The sequence below is a fragment of the Arvicola amphibius genome, chromosome 6 (genome assembly GCF_903992535.2).
Source record: "Arvicola amphibius chromosome 6, mArvAmp1.2, whole genome shotgun sequence".
NCBI classification, from domain to species: domain Eukaryota; kingdom Metazoa; phylum Chordata; class Mammalia; order Rodentia; family Cricetidae; genus Arvicola; species Arvicola amphibius.
The window spans coordinates 37192273-37210292 of NC_052052.2; the positions used below are offsets into that span (position 1 = coordinate 37192273).

At 37.3% G+C, this 18020-nt stretch overlaps 1 protein-coding gene across 1 annotated transcript in view; it reads right to left on the bottom strand.

Moving 5' to 3' along the window:
- Window positions 1-18020, bottom strand: part of Agbl4 (AGBL carboxypeptidase 4) — a 1010368-nt gene that overhangs the window by 474586 nt on the left and 517762 nt on the right. The window contains exon 5 of the mRNA XM_038334417.1: window positions 10843-11059. Coding sequence (XP_038190345.1) covers window positions 10843-11059 — 217 coding nt within the window. The remainder of the gene's footprint in view (window positions 1-10842; window positions 11060-18020) is intronic.

Consider the following 18020-nt stretch of genomic DNA (forward strand, 5'->3'; position numbering starts at 1 on the left):
GAATTTCCCGCAACAACTCACAGATAGTTCAGAAGGTACTCCGGTGGCACAGAAAGAATTAACATCAGACAGACTGGGTACAAATTCTGGCTCTAGTTCTTAGAAGACCTGAGTTTAAACAAGGTGGTTAACCTGGACTGGATTTAAAAAGAAAAAAATAAGCAGTTTATAATCCTTTCTTCTGTTGTTGCTTGTTTTTTCGAGATAGGGTTTCTCTGTAGCTTTGGAGCCTGTTCTAGGACTAGCTCTTGTAGACTAGACTGGCCTCAAACTCACAGAGATCCGCCTGCCTCTGCCTCCCAAGTGCTGGGATTAAAGGTGTACGTCACCACCACCTGGCAACAGTTTGTAATCTTGAAGAAGGGTTTTAACGGAACTCAGTCATGCTGGAAACGTAGTCTCAGATTTTCATTCTTTATAATGACAAGAAATGAATTTCTGTATTTTATGAGTCACCTAGACTATGATATTTCCTCACAGTAATATAAAAGAAGAGGGTTTATGGTGTGACTAAAATGTGTCTCTTTGTTTAATTGTAGAGCAGGAGAGGCCCAATCATCAACCACTGGGCTCACACACTTTATGCCTTTAGTTCTCGGCTTTTTCAACTAGAAAAGAAAGTTGCTGCTAAAAGACCCATCTTTCAGGTTGTTTTTTTCTGAGTCTAAACTTAATGACTTCTGCTATCTGTTGTATAGGGATCATGAATTGAAGGAAGTGCTGAAAACTCTCAGCCTTCTGTCTCCCTGTCACCCTTTTACAGAATGGCAGTTTGGACAAACAATATCAAGACTGGGTAATCGTCTTCTGACCTACTTAGACAAAGGAAACTTTTAAATATGTATGAATATTGCTAAATGAAAATCAGTAGGCTGATTCAATGGTTGTGGTGCATATTAACATTTTGTTATTAACCACTTTAATGTATGAAAGATATTGGAAGCCTCTATTCTCTTGTTAACAATACAATTATGTTTTAATGTCATGCTATGGTAAATAAGCTGGGAAATGCAATGACATAGGAGGATTGAGTTAATAATTTAGAAAGAGATAGCATTTAATAAATTAATCTGAACTGAGATAAAAGGGGTAAGGAGGCATATGTTCCAGTTTCTGGAAGGATATTTATTTGCAAAGGCAAACAAGAAATCTGAATACAGCAGTTTTTCCTTATGAGAGAGATATAAATTGCTGTCTATTTGGTCCTCTTTGGTTAATGAGAGGACTCAAATCAAGAACTGCCATCAGCTAGTGAAAAAATAGGAAAGTTGGTGCTCATGCCTTATTAAAATGTAGGATGCCTTTCTCAATCTCTGCCTTTGTTTTCAATTCCTACCACTGTAGTTTACTTCTCTCAAAAGATAAGCAAGTCTAAATGGGAATTTTTTGAATACATATTGAAAATATAATTCTGAGAAATATACACTTGTAATGTATATGTCATCATTCCATTCTTTATTCATGGAGTACTAGCACTGTGTTAGGCTCTTTGTTAATTATTCATTTAATTTTTCCAATGATCACAAATGATTCTGTAATATAAATGAGAAACTATGATCAAACTATGCTTATGAATTTGTCTAAGGATACAGGGTAAAATACACTGCAAGTATAATAAGTACTAAAACCTTACTATAATACAAGTAAACCTTGATCCTTTAAACCACATTATTGATCTATGAGTCATATCAAAAGTATTATTGCATTGGGCTGGAAAATCTAGGAAGACTGGAGATCTGTAGCCATAGGAGGAAGGGTCTTCTTAGCTATCCTTGATCTTATTTTCAGAACAGAGAAAGCCTATAGGCCACCCCAGGACAAGAATAGAAGGTTGAGATATTCTGGTTAAAAGCTTGGCAAACCCACAAAACCAGGAAAGAACTTCGACTACAGAATCCAAGACCATGACCCTAATGAGCAGGGACAACAACTATTAGAGCAACCATAATTACTGTGGATACTCTTAAGGTCCTGGAGCCAGAAGGACAGGAGACCCAGCAAGCACTTCATTCTGTTTTTACATTATCCAGTTATGTGCAACTTGGTGAGTTCCATGCCTGTTCAAAACTGAACAAACTGGGCATGAAGGTTCTCACCTGTAACTCATTACTTAGGAGCTGAGGCAACATGATTGAAAATCCTAGGGCAACTAGCATTGGGCTATGTAAAGAATTTTAGGACAACCTCGACTATAGTGGTAGAGTCTGTCTTAAAAAGCAAAGAAACAAAAACAATTAGCCAAAAATTTCAATAGCTGCTCACCAAGGCAGATATACTGAAAGAAATAACCATATAAAAAAAGACATTCCATATCAGCAATGATGCCCATTTAGAGTAGTTGTAAACTGGCTGGCTTGGTTTGCTTTCTGTTGTTGTGATAAAAAATTGACCAAAAGCAACGTAGGGAGGTAAGGGTTTATTTTACCGTACTCTTTTGGGTAACAGTCTTTCACTGAAGGAAGTCAGGGAAGGAACTCAAGGTAATAACTTGGAGACAGAAACTAAAACAGGCCATAAAGGAACAGTGCATATGGGCTGGCTCCCCTGGCTGGCTTCATATACCCCAGGACCACCTTCTCAGGGATATCTCAGTCCACAGTTGGATGGGCGCTTCCATATAAAACATCACTCAAGGGAATGCTTCACAGCTTGTTTAAGGTCAGTCTGATGGGGCCTTCTCAGATGATTCTACTGTGTCAAGTTGACAAAACCTAACAAGAATGGATGGGATCCTCCTGTTTACACTGTCAACCCTTGGAAATCGCTATTATTTCCTTCAGCAGCCACGTAAAACGGTATTCTATCTAGAAAACGGAATATTGAAAATAAGCTATCAAGCCAAGAACATATAAAGAGGATATAGTGAAAGAAATCTGTGGAACAGATTCTGAAAGTTCCATTCCAGACAATGAGAAACTATGGACACAATACAAAATTAGGTGGGGTACCAGGGGTGAATGAGGTAGGGGTGAACAGGTGAAGCACTAAGGACATTTTTAGGACAGGCAAGCTAGCTTTTAGAAATTAAATTAATGGGTGCATGTCGTTAAGTTTTTCTTCACTTTCACACATGTAATAATAACAGAGAACTCTGTTATAAATGATTTGTGCCTGATGATAATGAAGGACTAAGGTAGGATTACCAAAGGCTTATCAATTATAAGAAATGTACCCATTGGTAGGAGATGGGGATATTGATTACAGGGGAAGGCTGTGCATGTGAGAATAGGGAGTGTGTGGCAATCTCTTCCTACATCCTTCCCAGTGTGCTGTGACCCAAAATTGCTCTGGGGAAACAATATTTTAAAATAAATGAATGATCAAAGGCATCAGAAAATAGCACTATAACAATTAATGGGTAAAGCTTAATGATCAGATTATGCTTGTGTAATCAAATGAGCACAAAATTATTTCAAAATGGACGCTAAACTAAAATTCAAGCTGTAACTACAAAATTCTGGGTAGAAAAACACAGGCACTATCTTTGTGGCATTCAGAAGAAAAAAGTTCTTGGATATAATACAGAAAGAAAAAATAATAAATTGGACTTCAAATTTTAAAATGTATTCATTAACATATATGGCTAAAAATAAAAGACAAGAATAGTTTGGGGGAAATATTTGTCAAACATACATGAAGTCAAGGACTTCATGAATATATGAAGAGGTCTCAATGCTTAATTATATACAATAATGTAGATTTTAAAAATGGGCAAAAAATTCAAATTCATATTTCACCAAATAACGTTTTTTATAACGTTTTTAATAAAAATAAAATTATTTTTAAATGACATTTATTTTATAAAGGTTATTAATGGCAAAAGGAAATAACTTAGTTATTAGGGTAGTACATTTTAAAAGCACATTGAAATATGACCAAATACAAAGACTAAAATGGTTAGAATAATATATAGTTTCGAGTGCTGCGAAGTCTCTATACTCACCTGTGTTACTTGTAAGAACATGAAATTATGCAGCTATATGGTTTTCCACTTTTGAATTTGACCATAAACTGACTTTGTAATCAGTAATCTCATTTTTATTCATCTACCTGTGACGGTTAATCAATTGTAGTGGTCAACTTGATGAGATCTATAGTCACCTGAGATTGGCCTCTCGGCCATGTCTGTTGGGGGATTAGGCTGATTAAGTTCACACAGGTGGAAACACTTCTTCACTGAAGGTGGCATCATTCCCTGCCTGTGATCCTGTACAAACTGTATACCAGTATAAACAAAGAAAGCAAACTTGTCCTGTATCCATACCAGTCTGTTTTCTGATCCTCGAAGTGGTATGGTCAACTCATACTTCAGTTTTGGCATCCCCACCATGATAACTCTACCTTGAACTAGGAACCAAAATGAGCCCTTTCTCCCTTAAGTTGCTTTTTGTCAGTAAATTTTTCACAGTGTATGTTTCACAGCAACAGGAAAAAAATAAAATATTACCTAAGGAAAAATGTAATTGCATGTGCACTCAGTACAGGTACGAAATGTGTGTATCAGAATAACTTATAACAGCCTAAGAGTGAAGTGTTTCTAAACACAGATAGCTGAAAAATGCAACACAAGAAATGATACTATATTTCAATGAATACAATTCCACACTAAAATTGTGGAATTACTAACATGTGCTTCAACATGTATGCAATGTTAAGATAAATATTCAAAACACAAAGATATTAGTATGTAATACAATTATATGGAATATTCAGGAATAAAGAATTCATAGTTTCTACTATAGCTAAGAGTGGAAACTATCAAGGAATCTTTCTGAGGCAAAGAAATATTCCAAAAATGTAGTGTAATATTTATCCAACTCTGCAAATTCGCTCAAAATTCTATGATTGTACTTTTACAGTGGGTAGGTTTTATATGTAAATTATATATGAATAAATATATGACTAAGATAGTCACAAAAAGAACTTTCCCAGGATGTCTTTATGTTCAATGGCATTTTTCTTGGTTGAATTACCAGGAACTACTGCTGAGTAACAAAGTAAAATGTCATTTGTCATGCCTATGCAGGCCTGGTGACAGCTATGGCTACTACGAGGAATACTTTTGGCACTAAAATGCAAATATCTCTTCTTGTCTGTGGTCTCAGACTTCATGTTGGCATATTTAGCCTTCCCATTTGTAATTATCCTCCCTCCAAATTGGAATAAGGATTAACTAATTATGGTGTTGCCTTAAATATGAGCCATATCAAATACCCTATAATCCAAACCAAGAGTTGCCCTACCTGCCAAGCCCCAAACCTTGAGCATCTGCTTTAAGACTCAACATAAAGAGACTGAATTGATCCAGAGAGTTTCCCAACCTGTTTCATCTGGCTCAGGTAGAGCATGAAAATTCATTAGATTTATTTTCTAACTATGAGTCTCAATGGGCCTATCAGAGCACCAGCAAAGAGTATTAGAATTAAAGACTTACTTTAAGTCTTGGTCCTCATACATGTGAACTTAGCAAAAGAACTTACCTTGTTAGCCTTATCCAATCCCTGGGAAAAAATTTCCTACTCCATAAGCTACTATGAGAAATAAATAGGATTGTCCATATAAAGAAAAAGATCTAACATCTGAAAGCAGAATATGGCCAACTTGACAGTGAATGTTTTCCAAGAAGTTGACTCCATTCTTCCTGTCTGTCTTACTCTTCTTCCAGGAGCTCCTAAACACAATCAAGCCAGACATCTAACTAAATATCATCATGCAATGACTCTGGCCCTCTGTTTTCTGGGTTACCTTATTCTCAAGTTTGTATTCAGCAATGTTAGCCATCTCTCAATATGCAGGCTAAAGCTCATCTTTTGCATGCTGTTTACTTGAACACTACCTCTTTAAATAATTCATATCTCTAATTATATGCTTTAAAATGTACTTGGGCATATTTTCTCTGGTATAGAATACATTTATTTCTGGAAACATACTGAGGTTTGTACAACCTTGTCATATATCCCAACCATGGCTCTTATCACATCTAAAACACATTCACTTTTTCAAGTCATGTTTTTCACTTTACTTGAATGAAAAAAAATCACCTTAAGAAAAGGGACATAACATACAAGCACTATGATGTTAGAGGTGAAAGCAGAACTGAGACTTCCTGTGGCAGAAAAACTTAGCTGTCCCTCAATATCAACTATCCTTCATAACTATATGACCACCAATTTTTAGACAACACATGGTCATCTATATTTTACTTAAATGTGGGTAGGAGTTCTATTGAATGACATGCCACATAGCTAGTTTTTTCTTTCGCCCACACCCTTTATTCTTATGTCTAGAACAGAGACTCAATGAGGAATTACATATCAGATAATGAGGCTGAAGGTTACTTCCCATGGATGACAGGGACAGAAAGCTGAAAGAATGTGACCCCTGAGACTCTCAGGGGAGATACAGCATCTGCTGTAGACTGCTAACATCCAGACATACATAGAAAAGAAGTAGACTTCTAATGATCCAAATAGATTGTCAAAAATATTGCATAAAAATAATAAGAGAGAAAAAAGATATTGACTTCTATCTCATTTAAGATGTCATTTTGCTATTATTTTAGATATCTATTATTAGAAACTTCTCTTATTGTCCTTCTTATCAATAGTTTGCCACTTACAGTTCTTCATGATAACCTTAAACATGTATCTTAACTCATTCTTTCATTAATATAATAATTCACTCAATAGTCAGCAAATGTCTACCTATCTTCTCTCTGACATAAATATATGAGGGGATTTTGTTGGACAAATGCAAGAAATAAAAACATTCTCTTCTTAAATGTACATATATTAGGAAAGTTTATTTTTCTTAAATTATTTACCAGTTCTTATATCTAGTAAGCATTTGTCTTAGACTTCCTATAATATTCCCATTTCAAATAATTCCAGGCTCTAGTGATATATCATAGATAGCATAATACATGCCTAATATGTTCCTATTACTCTATATTCATTCTCTACCCTTCTTTACCCTTGTTTGGTCCCTGGGAAGACGATCAGTATGAAGTACATCAATGGGCTCTCTTATGTTATAGTTGGGTTGTCCAATAGGAAGCCTTAGTAGAATTCCAGACAGAAGTAGGGAAAGAAGACTACATATAGTCATGCTATGTACAAAATTTTGATTAATGGTAGACACACAGTCATTGGTGATCCCAAAAGATTTTGTCACCTAGTTTTAGTGCGTATGTGTATGAGCTCTCACAAAATCACCTATGTTTAGTTCAGTACCCTATTTTTTAATTGGGTTATTTAGAATTTTAATGTCTAATTTCTTTAGTTCTTTATATATTTTGGAAATCAGTCCTTTGTATGATGTGGGGTTGGTGAAGATCTTTTCCCATTCAGTAGGCTACCTTTTTGTCTTATTGACTGTGTCCTTTGCTTTACAGAAGCTTCTCAATTTCAGGAGGTCCCATTTATTTATTGTTGCTCTCAGTGTCTGTGCTACTGGGCTTACATTAAGGAAGTGGTTCCCTGTGTCCATGCACTGAAGACCACTTCCCACTTTCTCTTCAATCAGGTTCAGTGTGGTCAGATTTGTATTGAAGTCTTTAAAAGAAGAATCTCAAATGGTCAAAAGATACTTAAGGAACTGTTCAACATCCTTAACTATTAGGGAAATGCAACCTTGAGATACCATCTTACACCTGTCAGAATGGCTAAGACCAAACCACTAATGCTAGCTTATGCTAGGGAGAATGTGGAGTAAGGGAAACACTCATCCATTGCTGGTGGGAATGCAAACTTGTACAACCATTTTGGAAATCAGTATGGTGGTTTCTCAGAAAACTGGGAATCAACCTACCTCAGGATCCAGCAATACCACTCTTCAGCACATACCCAAAAGATGCTTAATCATACTACAAAAGCTTTTGTTCAACTATGTTCATAGCAGCATTATTCATAACAGCCAGAACCTGGAAACAACCTTGATGCCCCTCAACCGAAGAATGGATAAAGAAAATGTGTCACATTTACACATTAGAGTACTACTCAGCGATAAAAAACAATGACACCTTGAATTTTGCATACAAACTGATGGAATTTGAAAACACTATCCTGAGTAAGGTAACCCAGACCCCCCAAAAGAATATCCTATATACTCACTCATAAGTGGATACTAGCTATAAACAAAGGACATTGAGAGTACAGTTCATGATCCTAGAGAAGCTAAATAATAAGGTGAACTAAAAGAAAAACATATATAGAACCACACGGAAATTGAAAACAGACAAGATTGCCTGACAAAATTGGGAGTATGGAGGTGGGGGAGAAGGGAGGATAGAAGGGAAAGAGATGGGGAGAAGGGGAAGGTTGAGGAGAACTTGAGGGAATGGATAGTTGAGATGGAGGAAGAACAGAGATGAGAGCAAAGAAAGAGATATCTTGATTGAAGGAGCCATTATAGGGTTAGAAGAAACCTAGCTCTAGAGAAATTCCCAGGAATCCACAAGGATAACCCCTGCTGAGACCCTAAGAGAGGGGTCCCAATACTGACTTGCTCTGTAAAGACCCACAGTGGAGCACTGGACTGAGCTCCCAAGGTCCAGTTGAAGAATGGAAAGAATGAGAATATGAGCAAAGAGGTCAAGACCATGATGGGTACAGCCACTGAAACAGTTTACCTGAGTTAATGGGAGCTAACCAACTCCAGCTGGACTGGGAAGGAACAAGTGTAGGACCAATCTAGTCCCTTTGGATGTGGTTGACAGTTGCATGGCTGGGGCAGACTGAGGTGCCACTAGCAGTGGCACTGGGATTTATCTTTACTGCATGTACTGGCTTTTTGGGATCCTATTATCTTTGGATATATACCTTGCTTAGCCTAGATGTAGTAGGGAGGGCCTTGGACATTCCACAAAGCACTCTCTCTTAGGATTATATGGGGTGGGGTGAGAGGGAGTGTGGAGGGAATAGGAGGAGGGGAGGGAGTGGGAATTTGGATTGATATTTTTTTAAAAAAAAATCTAATAAAAAATAAAAAATTACCTATGATGGCATTTCTCAGAACATATTCTTAAAACTAAAAAATCCATTACTATATTTATTCTCTCAGCTTGTCTCCCGAGATGGCTTCTCAGGTTAACAGTATGTCTTATGTAACATCACTTTCCTTCCCCACATGGACCACTAAATGACCCTTTGGTTTGATTCAGAAAATCATTTCCTACCTTCCCACCCTTTGAACTGTTATTGGCCCTAGAAAATTTCACTGCATCTCATGATTTCCATATATACTGAATTGAGCTTCTAAATACTCTTCCTTGAAATAACTTAATGTGGGCCTACCTTACCATTTGCTTCCTATTAGCATGCTTATTGATATAACGTGTGCCCCAATTTTTAGTTCAAAACACAGGTCATAGATAAAAATGGAACCCACCAGATGGGAAGGATGTTGGGTAAAGGGAAGATACTTAGCAAAATAACTTAAAGGATAGAGAGCTCAGAGTATAAGAATATCATAATGATAAAACTTGGCTCTCAAGCATTTGTGACACATGCACTGTCTATATTTCTCTCTCTTTTAAGAAATATATTAAGAAGTGGGACTTACAGGTAGAACCCAACGGCACTAAAAAGTCCATTTCACTACCCTGGCATGCCAGGAGCCCTAGCATTATCTTCAAGACCACTAATACATTAGTGTATTTACTTGGAATCTTTGGTGACTTTCAGTATCTCTGCTTTAGGGCACAATACAGAATTACAGAATGAACCATAAAAGCAAATTATTATTTGCTTGTTCCTGTTTTACAGATCAACAAAATGAGGGAATCCAGTGTATTTAATGAACAGAAAAACTTCCAGTTCTTTTTTTGTTGGACAAAAAATGAGGGAAAGACAAAAAGAGAAAATAATGAGATGCCCACATCCTAATGCACAGAAGTTGGGAATCTGTTGTTTTGCATGGCAATGGTAGAATACAGGTAAGATTAAGTTAAGCATCTCAAGACATTGAGAAGGATTACTTTGATGAGCTCTCTTCAATCATTAATACCCTTACAAGTGGAAGAAGAGACAGGTGAATGAGAATCAGTGTGACTTAGCCAGCTGTTGCTGGCTTCAAAATGGAAAGGAAGCGCAAACCAAGGAGCTTCTTGGTGATGAAAGGGCACACCAGTGTAGTCTCTGGAGCCTTGACTAGAACACAGATCTGCGGATACCACCACCTTAGCCCAGTGAAACCTACCTTGGACTTTTAGCCTCCAAAATTACAAGACGATAATTTTGGCTTAAACCACCTAGTTTGAATATGTTTTCATAGCAATGGCTAAAGATCAATATGCAATGGAAGATTAAGATCTCTATACCAGGAAACTAAAGTCAAAGAATAAACATTAACCAGGAAGTGAGTGAGGGCAAAGACAGCAAGCACATCCAGTCAGCACTCCAGGTGCTTGGTTTCACTAAGAAACAAATTAGAAAGGTTGCCATCATGAGATGCTTCCATGACCTTTGTAGCACCTAGAAGACATCTTTTCTCTTCAGTGACAATGTGATTCTCCAAAACTCTTTAAAGAGAGTAGTTTTAGTTCTCTTCATAATGACAACCATCTGTCTCAAACCTTATTCTCTTACTGCCTGGAGCCGTAGAAGCAAAGAATCGCAAGTTCAAAACAACACCCAAAATAATTATTACATGATTATTGCTAAGCATAATAATTATTTAAAGCTCATTTCTATCTATTTACAATTTTAAAATTTGTGAGAGCATATAGTCTACATATAGTTTGATAGAACACAATTTTTCATAATTTGTATTCTACAAAACTCCATTGCAAGTTGCCATTTCAATGTTTCAAAAGGGGGACCCCAAGCATGATGCTGGCCTTACCACACTCTGTCCAAGCTGCTCCCGGAAGAAATAATCCATGTTTCTTTTTTGGAGGCTGTCGAGGTAATGCTGGAAGCGAGTATATGTATATGGGTAGCAGTAAGCAAACTGGTAAATATCATCTTCTCGGTCAAAACAGAATGCAAAGGACATCACATAATTCTTCCTGTGGTCTGGGCAGCGGTAGTAGTAAACATTTTTAGGTGGCAGTCTTTGCCTATAAGACACAAACAAAGACAGTAGTTCAAGACTCAAAAGGCAGCAAACAGGAATGGATGTTTAGGAAAACATCAAGAACAACAGTGTCAGGAAATAGGAGAATGACGAAATTCCATCGGGTCAAAAACACGTGGTAAAAAGCATCACTTTGTCAATCATTTGGAAATGAAAAATTAAGAAAAACAAACCAGTTTTACTCATTTTTTTATCCCTATTTGGACCATTATTATATGCCTAGTCATTGTGTGAGAATTTGGGAATACAACAGCAAATAATACAAACAAGGGCTTGGTCTTCATGGAGTATATATTTTACTAGGAAAACAGCCATGGAACTTAAAATAGACAGTAGATGATGTGGTGTTTTGAATAATAATGCCCCCACAGACTCACAGTTAAATGCTAGATCTGGAGTTGGTGGAACTCTTTGGGAAGAATTAGGAGGTGTAGGGTTGTTGGAGAAGGCATGTCACTGGGGGTAGAATTTGAGGTTTCAAAAGCCCATGCCCTTCCTAGTTAGTTCTGCTTTGCACTTAAACATGGAGTTACAAGCTCCCAGATCCTGTTTCAGCTCCATATCTGCTTACCTGTTGCCATGGTCCCTCCCATGATGGCTATGCACTCTACCCATCCAGAAATCTGAATCCCATATCAAATACATATTTTTTTTAAAAAAAGTTACTTTGGTCATGATGTTTTATTTCAATGATTTAAAAGTAACAAAGACAGGTGGTAAAAAGCTCTTTAAGAAACATAAATATATAAGATGTGAGAGACATCAATGAGTAGACACATTTCTCAGGGAAGTCAGGATTTGTTTTCTATTATAAGACTAAGTCATAGTTTTAAAGTAAACTAATATGCATTGTGAATATTGAAGAGAAGGGAGCAAAATATTCAACTTCACTCTAAATTATTACTGTTATTTTCTACAGAGCATTATGTGAGACTAACTTTTAATATTTTATTAAATATTAGAACCTTTCATATATGAATATGTATATTGTAATCTTATTCTTCCTTTATGCCCCTCTAACTCCTCCTGAGTCTACCTCTACCTCCTAGCCCTTTCCAACTTTGTGTCTTTGTTTTTAATATTCCACTCAGTCCAATTTGGATTGTTCATATAAAAGAGGTGTGGAGGCATCCAGAGAAGCACAGTTAAACTATTAGAACTATACCTGTTAAGAAAATTAATTCTTTCCTAGCAGCCATTACCACCAAGAGCTCCTCAGATAGGGGTGGGGCTAAAACCATGTTTCATGTTGACTGGTTTGATCTTGTACAGCTCTTGTAAAAGCAACATGAGCTGCTAGAGTTTTGTGAATGCAATGGTCCTTTCATGTCCAGAAGACTGTTTTACCATGGTCCTCTCAAGCCCTGGCTCTTTCCATCTTTTGGCTTTCTGTTTTCCTATGTCTCTGAGTAAGGTATGATATAGATGTCACACTTATGGCTGAGAACATCATAGACACATACTTTCTGCACTTTACATCATTATAAGTTACTGTATTCATCTCTGCTTACCCTCCAAAGAAGCTTCTCTGTTGAAGATTTGGGGTTATACTAATCATTAGTTTTATTTCCCATGGAAACATTTTGGGAAATACTGATTCAAAATGTGCTAGGTGAGTAGTTTCCCTAATACACAATGCTCATACTTTAGTAAGGAATACTAGGAAACATAGAGAAAAAATATTCTAGTAACAATACTACACCATTATACCTGCCACACTATAGAGCTACTGTATCATCATGTCTGATGGGAGTCTAAGTTTTCACATTGTTGCCCTACAGAGAATGCCTCTTTTCTTTCCTTACTACTCAAACAAAAGTCAGTTCAAACTGTACCTTTTTCATTGTTTTACACTGAGAATTCTGGGCCAGTTCAATTCACACACTGTATAATAGATCTTGCTCTTTTATTGTTTGGCCTGAGAGTCTTATGTATTTAGATGGATTTAGAAGAGTTTTAAGAATAAAGGATACTTCTAGAAAACGATGACAGATGGTGAACAATATAAGACTCGCCTCCCATGGGTTGGCATTTAGTAGAAAAGCCAAGAGGCAAATACTGTGGACAGGAGGAGGAAAGTGTAGGAGGTGAGGTCAAGAATATCAAGGATGGTGCTGACTTTATGCAGAGAAGCCTGTAAAAATTGCTGAACCACAGATCCATGAGCACTGTGAACATCAGTGTTAAAATGTTAACTTGACAGACTACACCGAGTGCTTACCATCTGGGCAACTATAGAAAGATTATCTTAAGTACATTAATCAAAGTAGAAAATTCCCACTCACTGTGGGTGTCATCATCCTCTAGGCCAGGGATCCTGGACTGTTGAAGAGTGCAGAAAGCATGTATGCATGTGTTGCCTTCTTCTTTTGACTGTAATGTATTGTGAAAAGCTACTTTATGTTTTATTGTTTTTATTGAGCTATATATTTTTCTTCCCTCCCCTCCCTCCCTCTCCCTCTCCTTTTACCCTCTCTTATGATCACCATGCTCCCAATTTACTCAGGAGATCTTGTCTTTTTCTACTTCCTATGTAGATTAGATCCATATATGTCTCTCTTAGAGTCCTCTTTGTTGTCTAGGTTCTCTGGGGTTGTGAATTAAAGGCTTTTTTCCCCTTTGCTTTAGGTCTAAAAGTCACTTATGAGTTAGTACATATATATTTGTCTTTCTAGGTCTGGGTTACCTCACTCAATATGATGTTTTCTAGATCCAGCCACTTGTCCGCAAATTTCAAGAAGCCATTACTTTTCCAACAGTGCAGTACTCCATTGTGTAAATGTACCACATTTTCCTTATCCATTTTTTTTGGTCGAGGGCCATTTAGGTTGTTTCCAGGTTCTGGCTATGACAAACAATGCTACTATGAACATAGCTGAGCACATGTCCTTGTGGCATGACTGAGCATCCTTTGGATATATACCCAAAAGTAGTATTACTGGGTCTTGAGGAAGGTTGTTTCCTAATTTTCTAAGAAATAACAACACTGACATCCAAAGAGGTTATACCAGCTTGCACTCCCACCAGCAATGCAGGAGTGTTCACTTTACTCCACATCCTCTCCAGCATAATTGTCATTAGTGTTTTTGATTTTGGCCATTCTGACAGATGGAAGATGGAATCTCTGAGTTGTTTTGATTTGCACTTCTCTGATAACTAAGGATTTTGAGAATTTCCTTAAGTGTCTTTCACTCATTTTATATTCCTCTGCTGAGGGTTCTCTGTTTAGGTCTGTATCCATTTCTTTCTTGGATTATTTGTTCTTTTGGCGGACAGTCTCGAGTTATTTGTATATTTTGAAGATCAACCCTCTATCTAATGTGGGGTTGGTAAAGGTCTTTTCCCACTCTGTTACCTGTTGTTTTGTCTTGTTGTCCCTTCCCTTTGCTTTACAGAAGCTTCTCAGTTTCAGGAGGTCCCATTTATTAATTGTTTCTCTCAGTATCTGTGCTACTGGAGTTATACTTAGGAATTGTTCTCCTGTGCCAATGTATTTAAGGCTACTTCCCACTTTCTCTTAAATAAGGCTCAGTGTGATTGGTTTTATGTTGAGTTCTTTGATTCATTTGGATTTCAGTTGTGTGCATGGCGATAGATATGTATCTATTTGCATTCTTCTACATGTTGACAACCAGTTATGCCAGCACCATTTGTTGAATATGCATTCTTTGGGGTTTCTACTTTAAGTTCCTGACGTCTTAACTTTCAATGCCATATTCGACTATGACTTTGAACTATGAGCCTTTTTTCCCCTTAAGTTGCTTTTGTCAGAATACTTTATCATAGCAATAGGAAAAGAAAATTAGACAAATGTTCTAACATCGTAGTGTTATCTTGCAAATTCTTATTTGGTTTTGTGTATGTAAGTGTGCGTGTGTGTGTGTGTGTGTGTGTGTGTGTGTGTGTGTGTGTGTCTGTGTGTGTTTTATGCCTACTAACTGGTTAAGGTGGAAGGTGAGGCTATGTATTAGTTTGGGTTTTTAGTGTTCTGAAGAGACACCATGACCATGCAACTGTTATAAAGAAAACATTTAATTGGCATGACTGACTTATAGTTTCAGAGGTTCAGTTCATTATCATCATGATGGGTATGCAGGCAGATGTGGTTCCAGAACTGAGAGTGATGTCTTGCAGTCAACAGGAAGTTGGCTGACAGTGTCTTACTGAAAGAAGCTTGAGTAAAGAAAACCTCAAATACGACCCCCCACTGTAACACATTTTTCCTCCAACAAGGACATACCCATTGCAACATAGTCACACCTCCTAATGCCTCTCTCTATGAGATGATGGGGGCCAATTACATTCAAGCTACCACAGTCTGTGAGATTTTTCTGTATGTTTATCCATATATTTGACTCTATTAGACTTAGTTATTAAATATTCTAACATCTGATTATATTAGAAAACAAGTAGATGAAATGGCAGGCCATGACATCTAAGATGAATAGGAACATGAAGTTGCTGAAGAACAGCACAGTATGGAAAATACACAGCTCAAGCCAAAAAAATTTGAAATATTCATTTAAAATTCAGTGGTGGTATCAGAGGATGCCCAGAGTTGTATTTAGATCCACCAAAGGCACTCATTTGCTGCCTACTCCCAAGAACATGAAGTAATAATCTTTTCTTAAAGTCTTTAAGACAAATCTGCTACGTACTCCTTCTAACCAGATCACTATCCTGAACTTTCCTATATTGAAACTCTGGAGCCACTAGTGATGAGCTATAGAAATAATGGCCTGGAAAGTGTGCAGGGAACAAAGAGTAAGTTATTTTCTGATGCCCCTATGTATAGAGCATAGGAGAATGAGAAATAAACACTCCCCTTAAGAGTATTGGGTCTCAGTTGATGGTTTTACTATAAAATATTGAAGTATTGGTTTCCAAGTGATGACAAGAGAGGTAAAGGAAAAAGGAAACCAGAAGGATGAGATTATCAACTACAACATTTAGTTCAAGAGGAGAGTGTGAATGATGGAAAGGATTATAGAGAAGGCACGGGTGAAAAGGCAAAAGCAGAGAGGGAATAACAGCGCAGGGATGCTGGTCTCAAGAAAATGTGTGCACCACAACTGTGTGTGGTTGAAGATGCAAGACTAGGAAGGTGAGAAGGAAGTCAGCCCGAAGACCATGGATTAATAGTTGGAAAGAAAGCTAGTGAAAGAGTTTTGAGGTCTCCATGCAGTGATGGTCACTCCAGGTCCTGGCTAAGATCTGAGTAAGAGTCTCCTGGAGCCCTATTAGCACGTGTTCCTATGCAGGCAAATGCCTGTAGGCACAGGGTCCCTCGGGTTACGACATTATTTTCAACTATTTGCCAGTTAATCCATGCAAGGCCTGCAGTTTAATTACAGTCCTCCTATATTTCTCATCTTCCACCCAAGTTTAACGTGTTTATGAAAGGCTGCTGTCTCTACTGAATTTGTAAACGTTTAATCAGAATTCATGTGCTTACAGATATCCTGATTCCTGTCTTGGGTGGCTGAGAATGCTTAATCTGATTGGCAGGCAGAGTGGAGGTAATGGATCTTCCGGTAATCATTCAGGAAAGCTGAGACCTTGTTTAGGGCTTAGATTTTCTAGGTGCCACCAAGGATACACACAGAAACCTGCTTGAGAAGGGCTCATCAGTCAGGTAATGCAAGGAATAAAGGCAAGGGGGTGAGACAAGGAAGGAAAAATGCCTTTCTTCTTTGGAATATACTTCTGGTTTTGTCCTGTTGTTCTTATGTTCTTATGCTTTTGGCTTTGTGTTAACTGTTTTATACACATTTCACCTTCACAAGCATCTTATGAGGTGTGGGTTTATTACCATCCCCTTTGCAGAGACAAGAAAATGAAAACTCAAAGAGTTTGTAAAAAGCTTCTAAAAGACCCAAGTTTAGTACGTATCACAGGCTATATTACAGTAGTCTGACCATCTGCCAGACCATTCTAAGCATTTTGTAGTGAACTAGCTCCTTAACTTTGTACAACATTCTGAACTTACTCCTCCTAACTCAAAGTGATGAGCGTCATAATATAACTGAAACCCTTTGTAAGGGAAGCAGGCTGTCAGCAACTCTCCAGGAGACCACTGGAATGAAATTATCCAAGATCCTATCCTTTTAGAGACACAGGAAAAGTCCAAACATTGATGTGCACTGAGAATAAATGTTTATTAGCCCTGAGAAGAAGCCATCATTTGAAGTCCATCCAGATAATAGAAGTAGACACACAATGCATAAGGGAAGGGAAGTATATAGATCTCATTCCAAGACTCAGTAGTGAATGCAGGTGTGGGACTGTTTGTACACACACACACACACACACACACACACACACACACACACACATATATATATATACATATGCATATATATACATATATATACGCACATATATACATCTCAGACTCCCACAAACATACTCTGTGCTGCTCTATTATACCCAGTATCTCATTTCATCCACTTTTCTTCACTGTTAGACTGAGCTCCCTGAGGAAAGGGCCCATAGAGTCCTCATTGTTACTACTCCAGAACCTATGCAGAATTTTATATAGATTAAGTGGTAAAAACAACTGATAAATCGAATAAACGAATATATTTATAAATAAATAATTTCAGCCTCCCTAGATAGATGATGTTTTCATGTTCTTCTCTTATAATGTATTCCTTCTAATTGTAGTTGACTTTCTCATGTATTTCTATAACATATAGTCTCCCTATTATAGAGAAGTCAAGTTCAAGTCAAATAAACTTTATTTTTGACTCTTCGTCAGCAACTCCACAATGCAGCAAATGTTATAAATACTTAGTGTAGACACTGTTGTTTTTGTGATTTATCTCAAAATTTCCAGAAGCTAACACAATGCCTGACCCTGGAGAAATCAATCCATGCTTGCTAAATGAGTGAATTTGGGATTTAATAGTGCATGAATGAAGTGGAAGGCAAAAGTTTCCCTC